The sequence below is a fragment of the Myotis lucifugus genome, unplaced genomic scaffold (assembly GCF_000147115.1).
Source record: "Myotis lucifugus unplaced genomic scaffold, Myoluc2.0 scaffold_206, whole genome shotgun sequence".
Lineage (NCBI taxonomy): Eukaryota > Metazoa > Chordata > Mammalia > Chiroptera > Vespertilionidae > Myotis > Myotis lucifugus.
In genome coordinates, this window is record NW_005871254.1 from 1,649,834 (window position 1) to 1,665,816 (window position 15,983).

The 15,983-nt window shown below is 40.6% G+C and overlaps 1 protein-coding gene across 1 annotated transcript in view; it reads left to right on the top strand.

Moving 5' to 3' along the window:
* Window positions 1–15,983, top strand: part of ERCC6 (ERCC excision repair 6, chromatin remodeling factor) — a 79,897-nt gene that overhangs the window by 31,496 nt on the left and 32,418 nt on the right. Inside the window, 3 exon segments of the mRNA XM_023761296.1 lie at window positions 4,184–4,269; window positions 4,272–4,311; window positions 9,259–9,417. Coding sequence (XP_023617064.1) covers window positions 4,184–4,269; window positions 4,272–4,311; window positions 9,259–9,417 — 285 coding nt within the window.

Here is a 15,983-nt window from a genome sequence, read left to right on the forward strand (position 1 = left end):
CTCTCTCTCTTCTTCTGGTACCTATAATTCGGATGTTGGTATGCTTGAAGCTGTCCCAGAGCTCCTTACACTATCTTCGTATTTTTTGGATTCTTTTTTTCATTTTGCTTTTCCGTTGGGTGTTTTTTGCTTCTTCGTATTTCAAATCTTTGACTTGATTCCTTGCGATCCTCTGTCTGCTGTTGGGAGTCTGTATAATTTTCTTTATTTCAGTCAGTGTATGCTTTATTTCTAGTTGGTCCCTTTATCACAAACATCGAGGGTCTCATTTAGATTTTCTTGAAGGTTCTCCCTCCATTTTTCAGCAGTTTCTAGAAAATTCTTGAAAAACCCTAAAAATGTGTGGTTTTGAACTCTATATCCCAGTAGCCTGCTTTTCCTCCATATCTGTCACCTGTGTCCTGTTTCTTTGTCTGGGGCATTTTGTTTGCTTCGCTGTGTCGATAGAGTGCCTTTCTGTGCTAAGTGTCCCAATTACCTGAGGTAGACACTCTTGGTGCACCCCCTTGTGGGCTTTGTGCACAGTCTTGTTGTAGTTAAGCCTTGATTGTTGTAGATAAAACTGGGAGGATTTGACCTCCAGGCCAATTGGCTGTGAGAATTAGCTGTGTCTGCAGTAGGAGAACTTCTGTGCTGAAGACACCCTTCTGGGGCAAGACTTGCTTCAGTAGGGCTTTGGTGCTCACTGAGTCTTCCCCCTGAGTGTGTCCCTTATAGAGCTGAGTAGTTGTAATTGGATGGTCCCACTCTGACCACTGGGTACACTGGCTCTTGGATCTAAGGAGGTGCTAATCTAGCCTTTGCCTAAGGCTACCAGCAGAAGCCAGCTGTAAAGTAATGCAAGTTGCCCTGAGGCCTTGGGGCAGCTGCAGTTTGTTAAGTTATTTTCAGATTACAAAGGGCAGGCCTTTCATATGCAAAAGCCTCCGTGCACGGCTTGGGCGGGGCGGGGTCCCAGGGGATCAATAGGGCGGGCCGAGTGAGCCAGCAGTATGGCTGCTCTCAGTCCTGCCTTCAGAGGTTCTGGCAATCACCGAGAGTGCCTCCGAGAGAAAGCTGCCCTGGAGTTCCGACCGATGCCAGAGAGTCCCGTTTCTCCCGTATGAGTCTGGGTCCCCAGAGACTCGCCCGGAACTGGAGCTCAGAGCCTGAGACTCCCTCCCGATTGAAAAAGACAATCGTGTCCTCAGCCGCCCGCCCTCTCCACATGCACCTCCACACCTTTGTATTTACTTCAGCACCGCACCTCCTCTGAGTCTCGGTATGCTTTTCTCTTTCCTTCTAGTTGTAGAAATTCCACTCAGCCAGCCTTCCTGTGGTTCTGGATGGTGTCTGTTATGTATTTTAGTTGTATTTTTGAAGTGGTTGTGCGAGGCAGCAATCTCCAGTGTTTACCTATGCCGCCATCTTGGTTTCTCCGACTTTTTTTTAACTTGTGACACCAGTGTCCATTGTAGTTATATGAATACAGAATTAGCCTGGCTAAATGGCTACAACTTCTCAACAACCTTGGCGTATTGCTGAGACTTTTAGATCTTATACATTTTTTTCTTTTATGTATATACTAGAGACCCGGTGCATGAAATTTGTGCACTGGGGGGGTTGTCCCTCAACCTGGCCTGTGCCCTCTTGCAGTCTGGGACCCCTCGAACATTCCTCTCACAGTCCGAGTTCCCTTGCTCCTTATCACCCACCTGCTCGCTCCTTACCGCTTGGCTCGCTGCTCCTTAGTGCTGCTGCGGGGTCCGGAAAGGCTCCTGTCACCGCTGCTGCACTTGCCAGCTGTGAGCCCCTCTTCTGGCAGAGCAGTGCTCCTCCTGTGGGAGCACACTGACCACCAGGGGGCAGCTCCTGTGTTGAGTGGCTGCCCCTTGGTGGTCAGTGTGCATCATAGCGACCAGTTGTTCTGGTCATTCCCCCGTAACAGTCGCTTAGGCTTTTATTATATAGACTAGAGACCTGGTGCACAAAAATTTGTGTACTCGGGGGGGGGGGTCCCTCAGCCCGGCCTGCGCCCATTCACAGTCCAGGACCCCTTAGGGGATGTCCACCTGTCAACTTAGGCCCACTCCCTGGGGGATCAGGCCTAAGCCCTGGGGGATGTCAGTCAGACATCCTTCTGGCAGCCAGGGAGCCCTCGGGGGATATCCGACTAAAGGCTTAGGCCCCCAAGGGATCGGGTCTAAACCGTTAGTTGGACATTCTTAGTGCTGCCAGGGAGGTGGGAGAGACTCCTGCCACCACCACTGCACTGGCCAGCCATGAGCCAGCTTCTGGCTGAGTGGCACTCCCCATATGGAAGTGCACTGACCACTAGGGGGCAGCTCCTGCATTGAGCATCTGCCCCCTGGTGGCCAGTGCGCATCATAGCAACCGGTCATTCTGCCGTTCAGTCAATGTGCATATTAGCCTTTTATTATTATATAGGATGTCCCTATTTCCCCCCTTTCGCCCCCTCTACCCAGCTCTTGCCTCCCACTTCTCTCTAGCCATCACCATACTGTTGTCTGTGTCCATGGGTTGTGCATATATTTTCTTTGTCTAATCCCTTCTTTAAATTCACTTCTTTAAATTTTTATTTTCAGATAAGTGCTTATAACTGCACTATTATATATTTTCTATTATATCATTTAGAATTAAGATATTTTTTAATTGAACCCTTGTAAATTTTAGCACAATTTAATAAATTATTCTAGAAGCAATTAGGAGATTTTTCATGTAATGCAGATACATTTCAATTAATATTTTATTAATTTTTAATTTTTTAATATTTTAATTTGAAATAATCTCATACATGTAAAAAAAACTATAAAATACTACAACATATTATATGTACCCTTCACCCAATTTCTTAGGTGTTAATAATTTAAACATAACAATTATGCAACTAACAAAATTTGGAATATATTTTTCTTATAATCTCTTTAATGTTACTTAATCCATTTACTTTGTTTTTGTTAATCTTCACCCAAGGATATTTTTCCATTGAATTTTAGAGAGAGTGAAGGGAAAGGGAGAGACACATTGATTGGTTGCCTCCTGCACATGCTTTGATAGGGGCTGGGGATCAAACCAGCAACTGAGGTACATGCCCTTGACTGGAATTGAACCTGGGACCCTTCAGTCCACGGGCTAATGCTCTATCCACTGAGCAAAACAGGCTGCAGCTTAATTCATTTACTTTTAATCTATATGTGTCTTTATACTTAAAGTGGGTTTTGTTTTTGATTCACCCTCATAATCTGTCTTGGCTTCTGGGGTAAGGCAGGCCGGCTTCTGGAGCGGGGCTGCCTTGCCGCCCAGGACCTGCCGATGGGGTCCCGGGCGGCAAGGAGGGCCGGGCCTGCCCTGGATGGTGGCACGCACTGGCGGCTTGCACTGTCCCGCCCTGCCTGCAGTATGCAAATTAGCCGTCATCTTTGTTGGCGGTTAATTTGCATATTGCGAGGATTAGCCAATGGGAGGCGTAGCGAAGGTATGGTCAATTACCATGTTTGTCTATTATTAGATAGGATAGATGGCATTACCCTTCTGAAATATAAATATTCCTTTTATTTTATATTTGAAAAGCATTATGTACTAAATTTGTAACTTAGATTTTATTTAGTGAACACACTTTTTTTCTCAGTGGTATAATTATCAGTACTTTTATATTATTGATGCCCCCCATTAAGTAATCAATGTGTGAATCCAATTATAGTCATATTGACCAAAAATTTGCTTTATATTCAAGATATTGTGCTGTTTTGTGCTATTAGTAGCATATTTTTAGCACAGAAATAGTAATTATAAATAAAATATTTTTTGTTATACTGCTGTTTTGGAGATACTTAGCCACATTGAAATTTTCACTGAATCTTTTGTAAAATTAAGTTCATGTATCTTGGGAACTAGCAGAGAAATTTTCCCTCAGGGTGTATTCCTGAAGAGGAGCAGGTAGTTTTTGATAATGAATTGGGACCTTACAAAAATATTTCTAGCACAGCAACAATAATTCAAATAAGAATTGAATTGAGAAGGAAGGCAAAGAGAATTAGTTGTTTTTCTTCTTTGAATATTGGTGTTTTGGGCAAAAAAGATCATTCTAATTTGCCTGTTTTTTCCTGTGCATTATCTAGACCGATCTATTTTAATCTGTCTTATAATCAAAATAATGGAAATATGATTTTTCTTTTTATGGTAGGAGATGGAATAAGCTGAGACTGCAGGACAAAGAGAAGTGTCTGAAGCTTGAAGATGATTCTGAGGAAAGTGATGCTGAATTTGATGAAGGTTTAAAGTACCAGGTTTTCTGTTCAAAAAGCTTTTCAAGTATGTGCCATGTGTTTTTTCCTTTTATTCTGTCATCAAGCCATTGTGTGCAGATTAATATTTTAGGAATTACCCAGCAGTTACCTGTGGGCCCTTAGGTACTGGCAGCAATTTATTGCAAATAGATGCTGTCAAGTGAAATTTTAGCCACATGCTGTTCATTAAAATTAGATGATAATAAATTGACTGAAGTGCGCATTGGGTATGTTTGTAAACTGATGAATCTATATGGACCCGTCTTAGCAGACTAAAAGCAGCACATTTAAAAACCATGTACATTGAGTTATTTATTGTTCTTAGTAATTTTTAGGAACCAAACCTCTAATTTCTTAAATCAGATTAATTAAGAAGAGTTTTATATTAAAATCAATATTGGGAAGGTTTTTTACTTCTATGTAGAATAAAAAAACTGTTTAGATTATTTTCTGAGTGCCCTATATTGTACCTAAGGGTGTAATACTTTTGAGCTGACCAAATGTGCATCTAAATATTTTATGTAGATGTCCTAATGTCAGAAAAGAAGATATAGGCAAACACCTTCAGGATTGAGTTGCTCTTTGAAACTGACTATGTTTCATATGTGAAGTGGCCTCAGTGTTAGAACCGGATGCTGCATGGCAGGCGCATGCGGAAAGCCTGCAAGGCCTGGGCAGTCTCCCGTGATGAATGTGAATACTGAGGCACATTTTCAGTCTCATCACTCTTGGGACTTGCTTAACAAGGTACTTCAGGAAGGCTTCTTAGATGCATATAGGAAGTTAAACCATTAAATAGCTTCTTTCTGTCTCTCATCATCAGTTGGTAGTTGGGTGCGGGATGCAAACTTCTTTCTTTGAAATGGTTATGTTTAATCTTCATAGATTTGCCTGTCAGCCATGCTTTAAACTTCTGCAAGATGTCTATTTAAAAAATAGCATGCTTTTTATATTTCATCTCAAAGAGTTTTTATTTATCGTTTTAATTTTTCTTGGAGTGTGTGGGAGAAAACAAGAACAGGAAGAATTATTTTATCTCACTAAACATATAAAAAAACTGAATCCTAAAGATGTGTTGAAGTATCTTGGTTGGGTTACCATAACTAGACAGAAAAAACTGCAAAGAAATTAAAATCTGAATCTCTCTAGTAATTTTTGTAGATTTTATAGCTTGGAGAGGTGGCAACTTTGTTTATTGCTTTCCCTAAATGAAAATTAACTATGGAAAGATAAATAAAGATGTTTATTGGCAACTCTTTTCATCTTCTCTGAAGCGATTGCTTATTAAGTAACAGGCCAAATTATAGATTACGTTGATTTATCAAAGATAAGATACTTCTACACGTATAGTGATTTGGCAAATATCCTCAAGACTCAAGTTGAATCTGCATTTTTAAAAACTGTGAAATTTTCTAGCAAAAAAATTTCACAGTTAATACAACCAAACTTTGCTTACTAAGAATGTATATGATTTATTGTATTGACTATTTACCTTATTGTAGTTAATGTTAGCACGTTTTTGTTTTTTTTTAAATTTATCTTAATTGCACATTCCTAGAAAATATTTTTTGTTTGTTTTTCATCACTCAAAACAGGGTTTTAAATACTTCACAAATGTTATAAAACTTCTGTTCCTTTTCTTCTGCTATATGAAAAAGAGTAATACGATTGATAGTCTCCATTTTTATTTTATGATTAAATTTCAGGTAAGGCAATTTAATTTTAAACTATAGATATGTATTTTTCCTGTTTTTACTGCACTCTGTGGATTTAGATTAACAGGGAATTGTACACAAGGGAGTCAGAAGGTACAATTATCCATTTAAGTGATATTTTCTGTAAGGTCATGTTTAACTTTTAAAATTCTGTTTTGAAAGTTTGCCCAGCAAATGCATTCATCTGTATAATTTAGCAATCGAATGGCAAGCTTCACCCTTTTGACCTTACTTTTAGCTACACTAGTTAATGCAATTTTGGATTAGTGTGACAATGCCAAAATATACCAATTATCTGTGATAATTTTGTGATGTTTTAGTCTCATGGGAGAAGCAGAGTATAATAATTTCTTTACTATGGTACAGTAATTTGTAAAAATATTTAACCTTCCCTAATGACCCCCAATAGATGCCTGAAACTGTGGCTAATACCAAACTTTTCTTTTCACTTCTCTTTGGCATAGTCTGAATTGCCAGCACCACTCTTGTGCCTGGGCCATTTTTAAGTAAAATAAGGGTTACTTGAACACAAGCACTGTAATACCTCAACAGTGGATGTGATAACTGAAAGAGCTACTAAGTGACTAATGGGCAGGGAGCGTGTACAGCGGGGTTAATGCTGGACAAAGGGGTGACTTATGTCCCAGCAGGACGAAGTGGGAAGGCTTGAGATTTCATCATGCTACTCAGAATGGTGTGCAAACTTGAAACTTCTGTTTATTTCTGGAATTTCTCTTTAATATTTTTGGACTGTGATTTACTGCAAGTAATTGAAACTGTAGAAAGTGAAACCACAAATAAAGGGTTAGTTCAGTACATCAGTTTTTTGGCGAGTTTTTTGAATACATCCTTTTCCAAAGCTGGAATTAGTTTATTAGCCAGTTCACAGCCAGCTTTTATTCTAGATCTGGGTTTCTCATCTTTAGCACAATGATATTTTGGGCTGAATAATTCTTTGTTGTAGGAACTGTTCCTTTGCGTTGTAGGATGCTGATAGCATCTCGGACTTTCACCACTAGAGAACAATGGCATTTGCCTGTAGGTAGTGCCAGATGTTCCCGAGGAAGCAGAGTGACCCCTCCTTGAGAACTGCTGGTCAGGATTATCTCTCAAGTGGTTGGAATCAGAGGTTCTGGATTTTCAGTTCTGCCTTGCTCATTTTTTTCTAACAGTGTGACCTTTGGCAAGTTACTTAACCCCTCCGTGCCTTCATTTCCTAACTATAAAACAGGCTGGCCAATCTCCCTGCAGGGTGGTTTTGAGGCTACATCCAACCACCTGGCCTGGTGCCTCCCTGGCAGTAGGCTCTAGGCTCCCGAAGTAGTTGCCATTATTCTCTGATTGCATACCACTTACAAGTAGAACTTGTCCTTCTTCCCAAATTAAATGATCTTTTATTCATAGTGCACTTTTTATGTCTTGATTTTTAATCCTTTTTTTCCAGGGTGCATATTCAAATTGTATATTATGACTAGGGGCCCGGTGCACAAAAATTTGTGCACTGGGTGGGGGCAGGGGGGTCCCTCAGCCCGGCCTGCCCCCTCTCACAGTCCAGGAACCCTCAGGGGATGTCCTACTGACAGTTTAGGCCCACTCCCGCCACGGCTTGCCTGAGCCTCAGCCTGGCCCTCATTGCCTGAGCCTTGGCCCTCCCAGCGGCGGCCGCCATCCATGGCCTGCCTGAGCCTCGGGCAGCCGCTGTGGCTTTGTCCAGAAGGACATCTGGAAGGACATCCACCCTAATTAGCATATTGCCCTTTTATTAGTATAGATTAGCAAACTTAGTAAGCAGTAAAATTCTCATTCTAAGTTTTCCTTATGTGATAGATAATAATGGCAACAGCTGGAGTCAAATTTTGGAATTGATTTGCAAACTACTGGGGGAAAGTTAATTATGACATGAGAGAAGATTAAGTAAAACTAGTTCAACAAGGACTGCAGTTCATAATGAGATTTTAGGTAGACATGTCATGTACCAAATACATTTGGGCAGTAAAATAAAATCATTTTCTTTTAAGGTGGGAAGCTCATTAGTCTTGGTATTTTCCTGAAAGAAAAATATCCTTTGGATTTCATTGTCTTTTAACTTAGGTGTTTTGTGTTGTTGTTTTTTAGATTTCTTTTTAACTTTTTTTTTAACTTGGCATGGAATCTTTATACTGTTCCATGATGTTAACTCTTAAAAATTCTTTTTGCATTATTCCTTTTTTAAACTTTATTTTTAGACTATAGATTAAATAAATATGCCATTGAGAAAGGAAAATACCAACATTTTTCTTTCTTTTTTTTTTTGTAGAGGGGACTGTGTTATTATTACCTTTGACCTGTACTCCTTATTTAAAATTTCAAGAGCTCTGATGTTTTTGTATCTATGAAAAAGTCCCTGAATCAAGTTCTGCTTTAAAATATTAAAAAGTTTTTTTGTATTATTGATTTTTTAAACTGTTTTTTTTGCATATGCTAGTAATATGGCAGAATCATCTGTTATGTATTAATTTCGTGAGGAACTCTATTATTCAGACTTGTTTATCACTTTACAATTTATTTTAATTTTTCTTATAAAAAGAAAATGTGGACCTAGCTGATTTGGCTCAGTGGATAGAGCATCCACCCATGGACTAAAGGGTCCCAGGTTCGATTCTGGTCAATGGCATGTACCTTGGTGGCAGGCTTGATCCCCGGCCAATGTTTCTCTCTCTCTGTCTCTCCCCCTACCTTCCACTCTCTCTAAAAATCAATGGAAAAAATATCTTCAGGTGAGGATTAACAACAAAAAAAAAAGAAATATGATTACCAAGTGACTTTTCAGTAATATATGCTGTAAATTGGTAATCTATGGCCTGTTTTTGATGCTGTTCATGCTTGTTGTTAATAGAAAATTATTGAAACTTAAAAAACTAAAAGTATTTGAGATTTCCCCCTCCAGAAAGATACTGAAAAAGATAATGAGTTTATGTTTATCTACCAAGCTATTTTTAATGTTGTAAAGGAAATAAAATAGTCCCTAATTACACCATCTATCAGTTTAATTAGAAATGTGTTAATGTTCTATAAAGAAAAATTTGTGATTTTAGGCCTATGTAATAAAAAATGTATGACTTTATAAATATAATACTTATGTAAAACACACATCCGGCATGTTTCTCTAACTGGTACTAGAACTTAGTGAAATGATTAATTCATGAGTACTTTGTGTTATGATCTGTATTATCCACCATTTGCCATTTTCTTTTTCTTGTTGGTGTTTGTTGTTGTAGGTACCAGCAGACAGGTGTTAGGTGGCTGTGGGAATTGCACTGCCAGCAGGCAGGAGGAATTCTGGGAGACGAAATGGGATTGGGCAAGACCATCCAGATAATTGCCTTCTTGGCAGGTCTGAGCTACAGCAAGATCAGAACTCGTGGTTCAAATTACAGGCAAGTGCTCCTCTGCAGACTGTCAGTCTGTGGAGCTCAATTAATATTTTATCAGATGTATTGCTGTGGAGGAGGGTCTTGTGAATTATTGATGACATTTCAATTACAATATTCCTTTAATTCTTTTAGTGGGGGAGATCAAAGGAAAATTTTTACGAGACAATGGAGCTGTAGGGCAGGAGAAATTAAACATGTAACACTTTTAATGAATTCTAGGCATTGAGGCTTCATTTTGCAGATGAGCCCCACTAGATGTTTTGGGTCAATACAGTTGTCTAAGGTTAGCTTCTACAAATGGATTGTTTACAAACTCAATTATGTTAATATCAATAGTTTACACAATATGGAATATTAAATTAGACATGATACTTTTAGTTCCATTTATTAAATTTTATATTAAAATATTTGTTTTGGCATGAGACCAGGTAAGCATTACAGTAAGTACAAAGTCTATTCATGGGGAAAGTTGGAGCTTTGGAAAAGCCATTCTCCCGAATTTCTTTTATAGTCGTTGTGCATGAGAACATTTATAGACAGTGATTTCTTAAAATGACATTACGTGTCTGCTCACTATTGCTTTCTACCTCCTCTTCCAAGACTTTATAGAAATTCTAAGGCCACAGCCTAAGTGACTATCTGAAATGCTAAAATGATAGAAAACTGTTTAGATTTTAGTCTTTATTTTCTTTAGGAATTTAAATACTATTAAAGCTTTAGTACTCTGAAAGAAAGAATTTTAAAGTGTTAGTTCGGTATAGTAGGACTGAAATATTTTATTTTAAAATCAGTGTGGTGACTGTTTCTATATTTAAGTTGTAAATTTGCTTTGTATAGTTTAGTACTGGGAACAATAATGCTAGGTAAATTATGTGGGTTATTCTTGAAGCCAGTTAATCTTAGAGCTTCTTATTATTTTTTAAAATCTTTATTGTTGAAAGTATTACTTATGTCCCCTCTTCCCCCCATTAACCCTTTCTAGTCCACCTCCCTGCCTCCCCCACCCCCCAGCCTTCACCACCCTATTGTCTGTGTCCACGGGTTATGCATATATGCATACAAGCTCTTTGGTTGATCACTTCCCACCCACCCACCCTCCCCCACCTTCCCTCTGAGATTCATCAGTCTTTTCTTTGCTTCTGTGTCTCTGGAACTATTATGTTCATCAGTTTATTTTGTTCATTAGATTCCACATATGAGTGAGATCATGTGATACTTGTCTTTCTCTGACGGGCTTATTTCACTTAGCATAATACTGAGAGCTTTTTAGATTCCAATAGGCTTATCTAAGGAGTAAAAGCAAGCTATTTACCGGATGGTTATGTGGTAGAAACCTCGGGCATGCTCTAGATATGATTTGGAGACACCTTTAAAATCATATCACTGTGTCTGAAGTCACAACTGCAGAAAGTCCCTGTGTTGTGCTGTCCTCCAATTCTTCACGGACAGTGTATAGCAGAGAGCCAAATACAAACCATAGGCTACTGTGTGAAGAGCTTTTTATCTTCATAGTGCTTTGTTTTTATCCCTTACTCTCTTATTAATTTACCAGGTCAACACTTCTCATGAGGAGTATTTAAAGTTTTAGTAATATTTATGTAAATGCGGGAAAGGGAAAATCACTTGGTGATTTTAAAATACTAAATATTTTGTTGTTATTACAAGGAAGAAGAGGTTTTTCTTCATATATTAGAATTCTGTTACATTTTGCCTGGAATCAAGTGAAGACATTCCAGCCCAGGGAAAAGGCAGAGTTGAACTTAATGTTTTCTTTTCTAAGACTGTCATTAGTTTAGATTTGTAAAATGCTTTCTCTGTTCTAAATAGCTCTTAGGTGGGCTTGGCTCTATAACTCCACTTGGGTTGTTGTTGTTGTTGTTGTTGTTGTTGTTTTGATAACTAGAATGCCCTAAGCTGCCCCAGATATGTTCTAGGACTGTCTTTCTTTCCTTAAATGATTTCTGGGATTTTCTTATTTCCCATGTCTTTTCCTCCTTCCCTTCCTATTATCATGAAACCTGTATGGAACCTCATCCTCTGGGCCTAGGAAACCTAAAGTCATCCCTGCAGTGTAATTTTGATCTAAAAATTAAAACATGCCTCCCGAGCAGTGACAATTGTAGGAGTGAAGTCAGGGCTAATGATAGAACAGCTGTAATCAATTAGCTATCGGTGCGCATATCCTCTTTTCCATAATGAAATCGTGTGACGTGTTGGACTATAGCCCAGATCATCTTCACTGAAATAGTATTGGTACAAGTGCTTCCCAGAATGTGGTTGTATATCATCAGAACAACGAGGCTCTGTATGAATAGAGGTGCACTGAGCGTCCCCCTACTCCCGTGTGCCAGAGCAAACTACTGGTATGTAACAGCATTATAACATGTCCTCCTCTGAAACAGAATGAATTTAGAGTTTTCCTCTGTGTTCATGTCCTAAGGAAAAGTCAGATGAATAGTCAAATGAAGTTCAAATGAAATTGAGTTGTCAAGTGCTATGAGTCGGCCTTGCTTTATTGGCTGTGCACATTTCCCCCGAACTCCTACAAGCTGTGCAGTTTGAGGCCCTAACTTGAGGTGGTCTTAGTGTTGTAATTTTGAGTCCCATGATTATTAAAATAGTGTGGGTCTCTGTGATAGCAAGAAGAAACTTTGTGGCAAAAGATGTTTTGGGTGGTTTATTTTAATGTGTTGTGTATGTGTGTTTGTTTTTAAGAAGGAGAAACATATGTGGTTAATAAAAATCTATACTGGTCACTGTGTTCCCAGTTCATAATGCACATACTATCTTATTTTCACTTTGCCATTCATATTATGATAGACACACCCCAAATTTTATGATGGAGAGGAAAGAAATTATCTTTCAAACTTCAGATAATATTTTAAAGTCTTAGCTATCATTGAGTAAATTTCTAATTACAAATAAACGGCTTGAAAAAGTTAATAAACTTTTCAAGGTAAATATTTTACTTTGTAATTTCTGGTAAGTTCTAGGCTGTGAGTAGCAGATTTCTATCCTGCAGGTTGACATATTTGACCCTGACACTATTGACTTGTCTTAAATTTGTGAGGTCATAATCAGTGATAATCGAGGATGAAAGGAACTGTAGCCAGTTTGGTAACTGATGCTAATCCTCTAGGACAGTGGTCAGCAAACTGCGACTCGGCAAACCGTGGCTCGTGAGCCACATGCGGCTCTTTGGCCCCTTCAGTGTGGCTCTTCCACAAAATACCAGCTCTTCCTCAAAATACCGACTTCTGCGCATGGGCCACGAAGTTTCAATCGCATTGTACGTGCGTGCCTGCACGTGGTATTTTGTGGAAGAGCCACACTGAAGGGGCCAAAGAGCCGCATGTGGCTCGCGAGCCGCGGTTTGCCAACCACGGCTCTAGGATATTTAAGCACTTCTAGTGGTCATCTCACCAGTGTTGAGGGCTGGAAAAGGGTAGGGAAGTAGATGTGACTGTTAATGGATTTGATTGCCCCTTCTTTGGTTCAGGAACAAGGTTGGTATTGCTCCTAGCTGTCTACTCAGCCTCTAAGCCTCCGTAGTCTTCAAATAAAGGAAGAATGACAGAAATTGAAGGGCGTAATAATTCACACAGATGTTCAGCCAGAATGTAATATTGACCTTAAATGACAAAATGTGAATCATCATTGTAGCAGTTTGCTGAAAGAGAAAAACTGCAGTAGAACCTAATAAAAACCCCGTATGTGTGTATTTATGCTTATTTGAAAGTGAATTTGTTTTCAACTATTTTAGACAGATTTTGAATGGTTGTTTCCTAATTCCTGCTAAGTACATATTGATGATAACTCTTGTTCCCCTTGGAGCATAGAAGCCGGTGCATTTAATCCTTTTAGAAAGGAGTATTGTCTCGGAAGGGGCCAGGGCAGAGGCACGCTCTCCCAGGACCTGCCTTGGTAAGAAGCAGAGACGTTTGGGGAATTCTGCAGGAAGTGCCAGAGTCGATTGCAGCCTCTGACTTCTGTAGTCCCAGCCCTTGTGCAGAGCAGAGGGCAGGGCAGGGCCTGTAGCCGCAGGTGGAAAGGGTTTGGAAGCAGGTGGAGACTCTGTCACGTTGGAGTATAAGAGTAAGCCTCGTTTAGATTATGGCTTGTTTTTCTGTTAGAGCTACAAGGTATTTTTCAGTTTTGCACAATATTGTTTTTAATATTTTAAGCACTGTTTGATTTACTCTGATTTATAATTTTTTTTTAAGTTCAGGTATCATTTATTGAGCTGTAGCAAGAAAATAAAAATTACACATGTTCCCCCAACTCAGAAATTATCTCTTTTATTTCAATATATTTTCTGCCAACCCTTAAAAATATTTTTATTTAATAAAGCCAATATTCATTAATTCCTTCCTGTGCCTTAGGCATTGAGGTGATTTGAAGGAAGGAGCTTAGGAATGATTAGTTAGTACCGGGTCTCATTAGGGTGCTGCACCGTGGAAAGGTCCTTAGCCCTTCTGGAGAGGAAAGGACAGGGAGAAGCTACCGCAGCAGCTGAGGTCTGAAGGACAAATAGACGGTAGCTAGGATAAAAGGATAGGAAGGGACGAGGCAAAGAGTGAGAGGCCCAAGTTGTGCTCTTGGTAGGAACTGAAGACAGTGCGGGCAGGTGGAGTGCTGAGCCTCAGGGCAGATGTTGGGATGGGGTCATGAGAGGTGAGGCTGATGAGGGGAGCAGAGCTCAGATTCTTGTGGTTTCATAGGCCAGATTAGGTGTTTAAACTGTTTCAGGAACAACAGGCAGACGTTAAAAGGCTTTTTTAAGCAAAGGGATGAAGCATTCAGATTTTGCTTTTTTGAACTGATCATTCTAGTACACACAGTAACCGGGTCAGATGACAGTGGCCAGAACCAAGCATCAGCATGTAGATGCACAGGCAGGTGGCTTGTGGAGGGATTGAGGAGCCAGACGTGACGTGAACTTGATAGGTTGGATATGGTGGAGAGCAAGAGGGGCTGACCAGGGGTGAGGGCTGGATTTCCAAATTGGGCACCTGGAGAGTAGGTGACAGTTCTTTCTGTTGGATTAGGAGTCATGCGGAGGGCAAGGTGTGGGGGGGAAGATGCCGTGGGGACATCTGAGTGGAGATACAGCATTAGACATCCAGGCATATGGTACTTGGGAGTTCAGGAAGGAGATCTGGGCTGGAGACCTAGATTTGGCGTCATCCATGTAGAGGGAGTAATTGAAACAATGGGAATTAATTAGATAGCATGGGGCAGGAATGTGCAGTGTACATCTAACTGTAGTCTACACTGTGTCGGGCAGAAAAAGGTAGGGGAGGGGAAGAAGGGCAGTTTAAAAAGTGCCCGAGATGGCTCCAGAATGAGGGAGAGGGCCATGGAGGTCAGCAGTGTCTGGACAGTATTGGCTCCTCTTGTAGCAAGAGCTGCGTGAGTCTAGTGTTAAGAGATCCCCCCAAGTTGCTTAATATTCACTATGCACTTACTAGCACCCGACTCCCTGCAGGACTGCAGACTAAGCAGCCAGCAATGGCGGGCGGCTGTGGTGGGGCACGGGCTCATAGCAAGGCCCAGGGGCTGGTCTCTGATGAGAGAAGGAACACTGTTCTATTGTCACAGGAGGGTAGGGCGGGCAGGACGGGTAGACTCAGGTACCTGTGGTTTACAGCGCGTCAGGATAGTTTGAGTGTAAGTAAATAAAGCCCGGTTTCAAAATAGGTTAAACTCTCCCAGTACGTGTGCTGTCCCTTGAAAATGCAGGAGTGGGCAGTAACACAGCCCGATCAGTAGGCTGGGATGTCGTCAGGGACCCAGGTGCTCACATTTCTCCTTGTGTCATAAGATTTTGCACTGTACCCAGCTGCCCTGTGGCCACTGGGCTAGTTCCTTGTGCACGTGCAGCAGGAGACCAACAGAGGAAACACTTCCCCAGCTGAGAAGGTACAGCACCTCATCCACACGGTGTGTTCCAAGATCCCCAGTGAATACCTGACACCTGGGGTAGCACCGAACCTATGCGTACCCACCTATGGTAAAGTTCAATTTATAAATTAGGCACAGTAAGCAATGAACAATAGTAACTAATAACAAAATCAAACAGTTATAACCATGTACTACAATAAAGATGTGTGAATGTGACCTCTCTCTCAAAACGTCTTATTTTACTGTTCTCACCCTCTTTTTCTTGTGATGATGTGGGATGGTACGGTGTGTAGCTGAGGAGGAAAGAAGGTGAGTGGCGTGGGCAGGGTGCCATAGCGCAGGCTGCTATAAGGGTGACTGAACACAAGCACTGTGGTACCACGACAGTCAATCCGAGTGCCCAGATGGCTGCTCAGTGACTAATGGGAATGTATACAGCCCAGGTACACTGGCCGAAGGGGTGACGCACGGCTGAAGCTGGATGTGAGATTTCATCACAGTCCGGCTACTCAGACCAGTTTAAAACTTTAGAATTGTTTATTTCTGGACTTTTCCATTTAACATTTTTGGACTGAAAATGCAGAAGGTGAAACTGCAGATAAGGGGGGACTACCATCACTGGGTGAGCCAGTGTTCCCAGGCCCCTTAGTGGACTAGTGAGCATT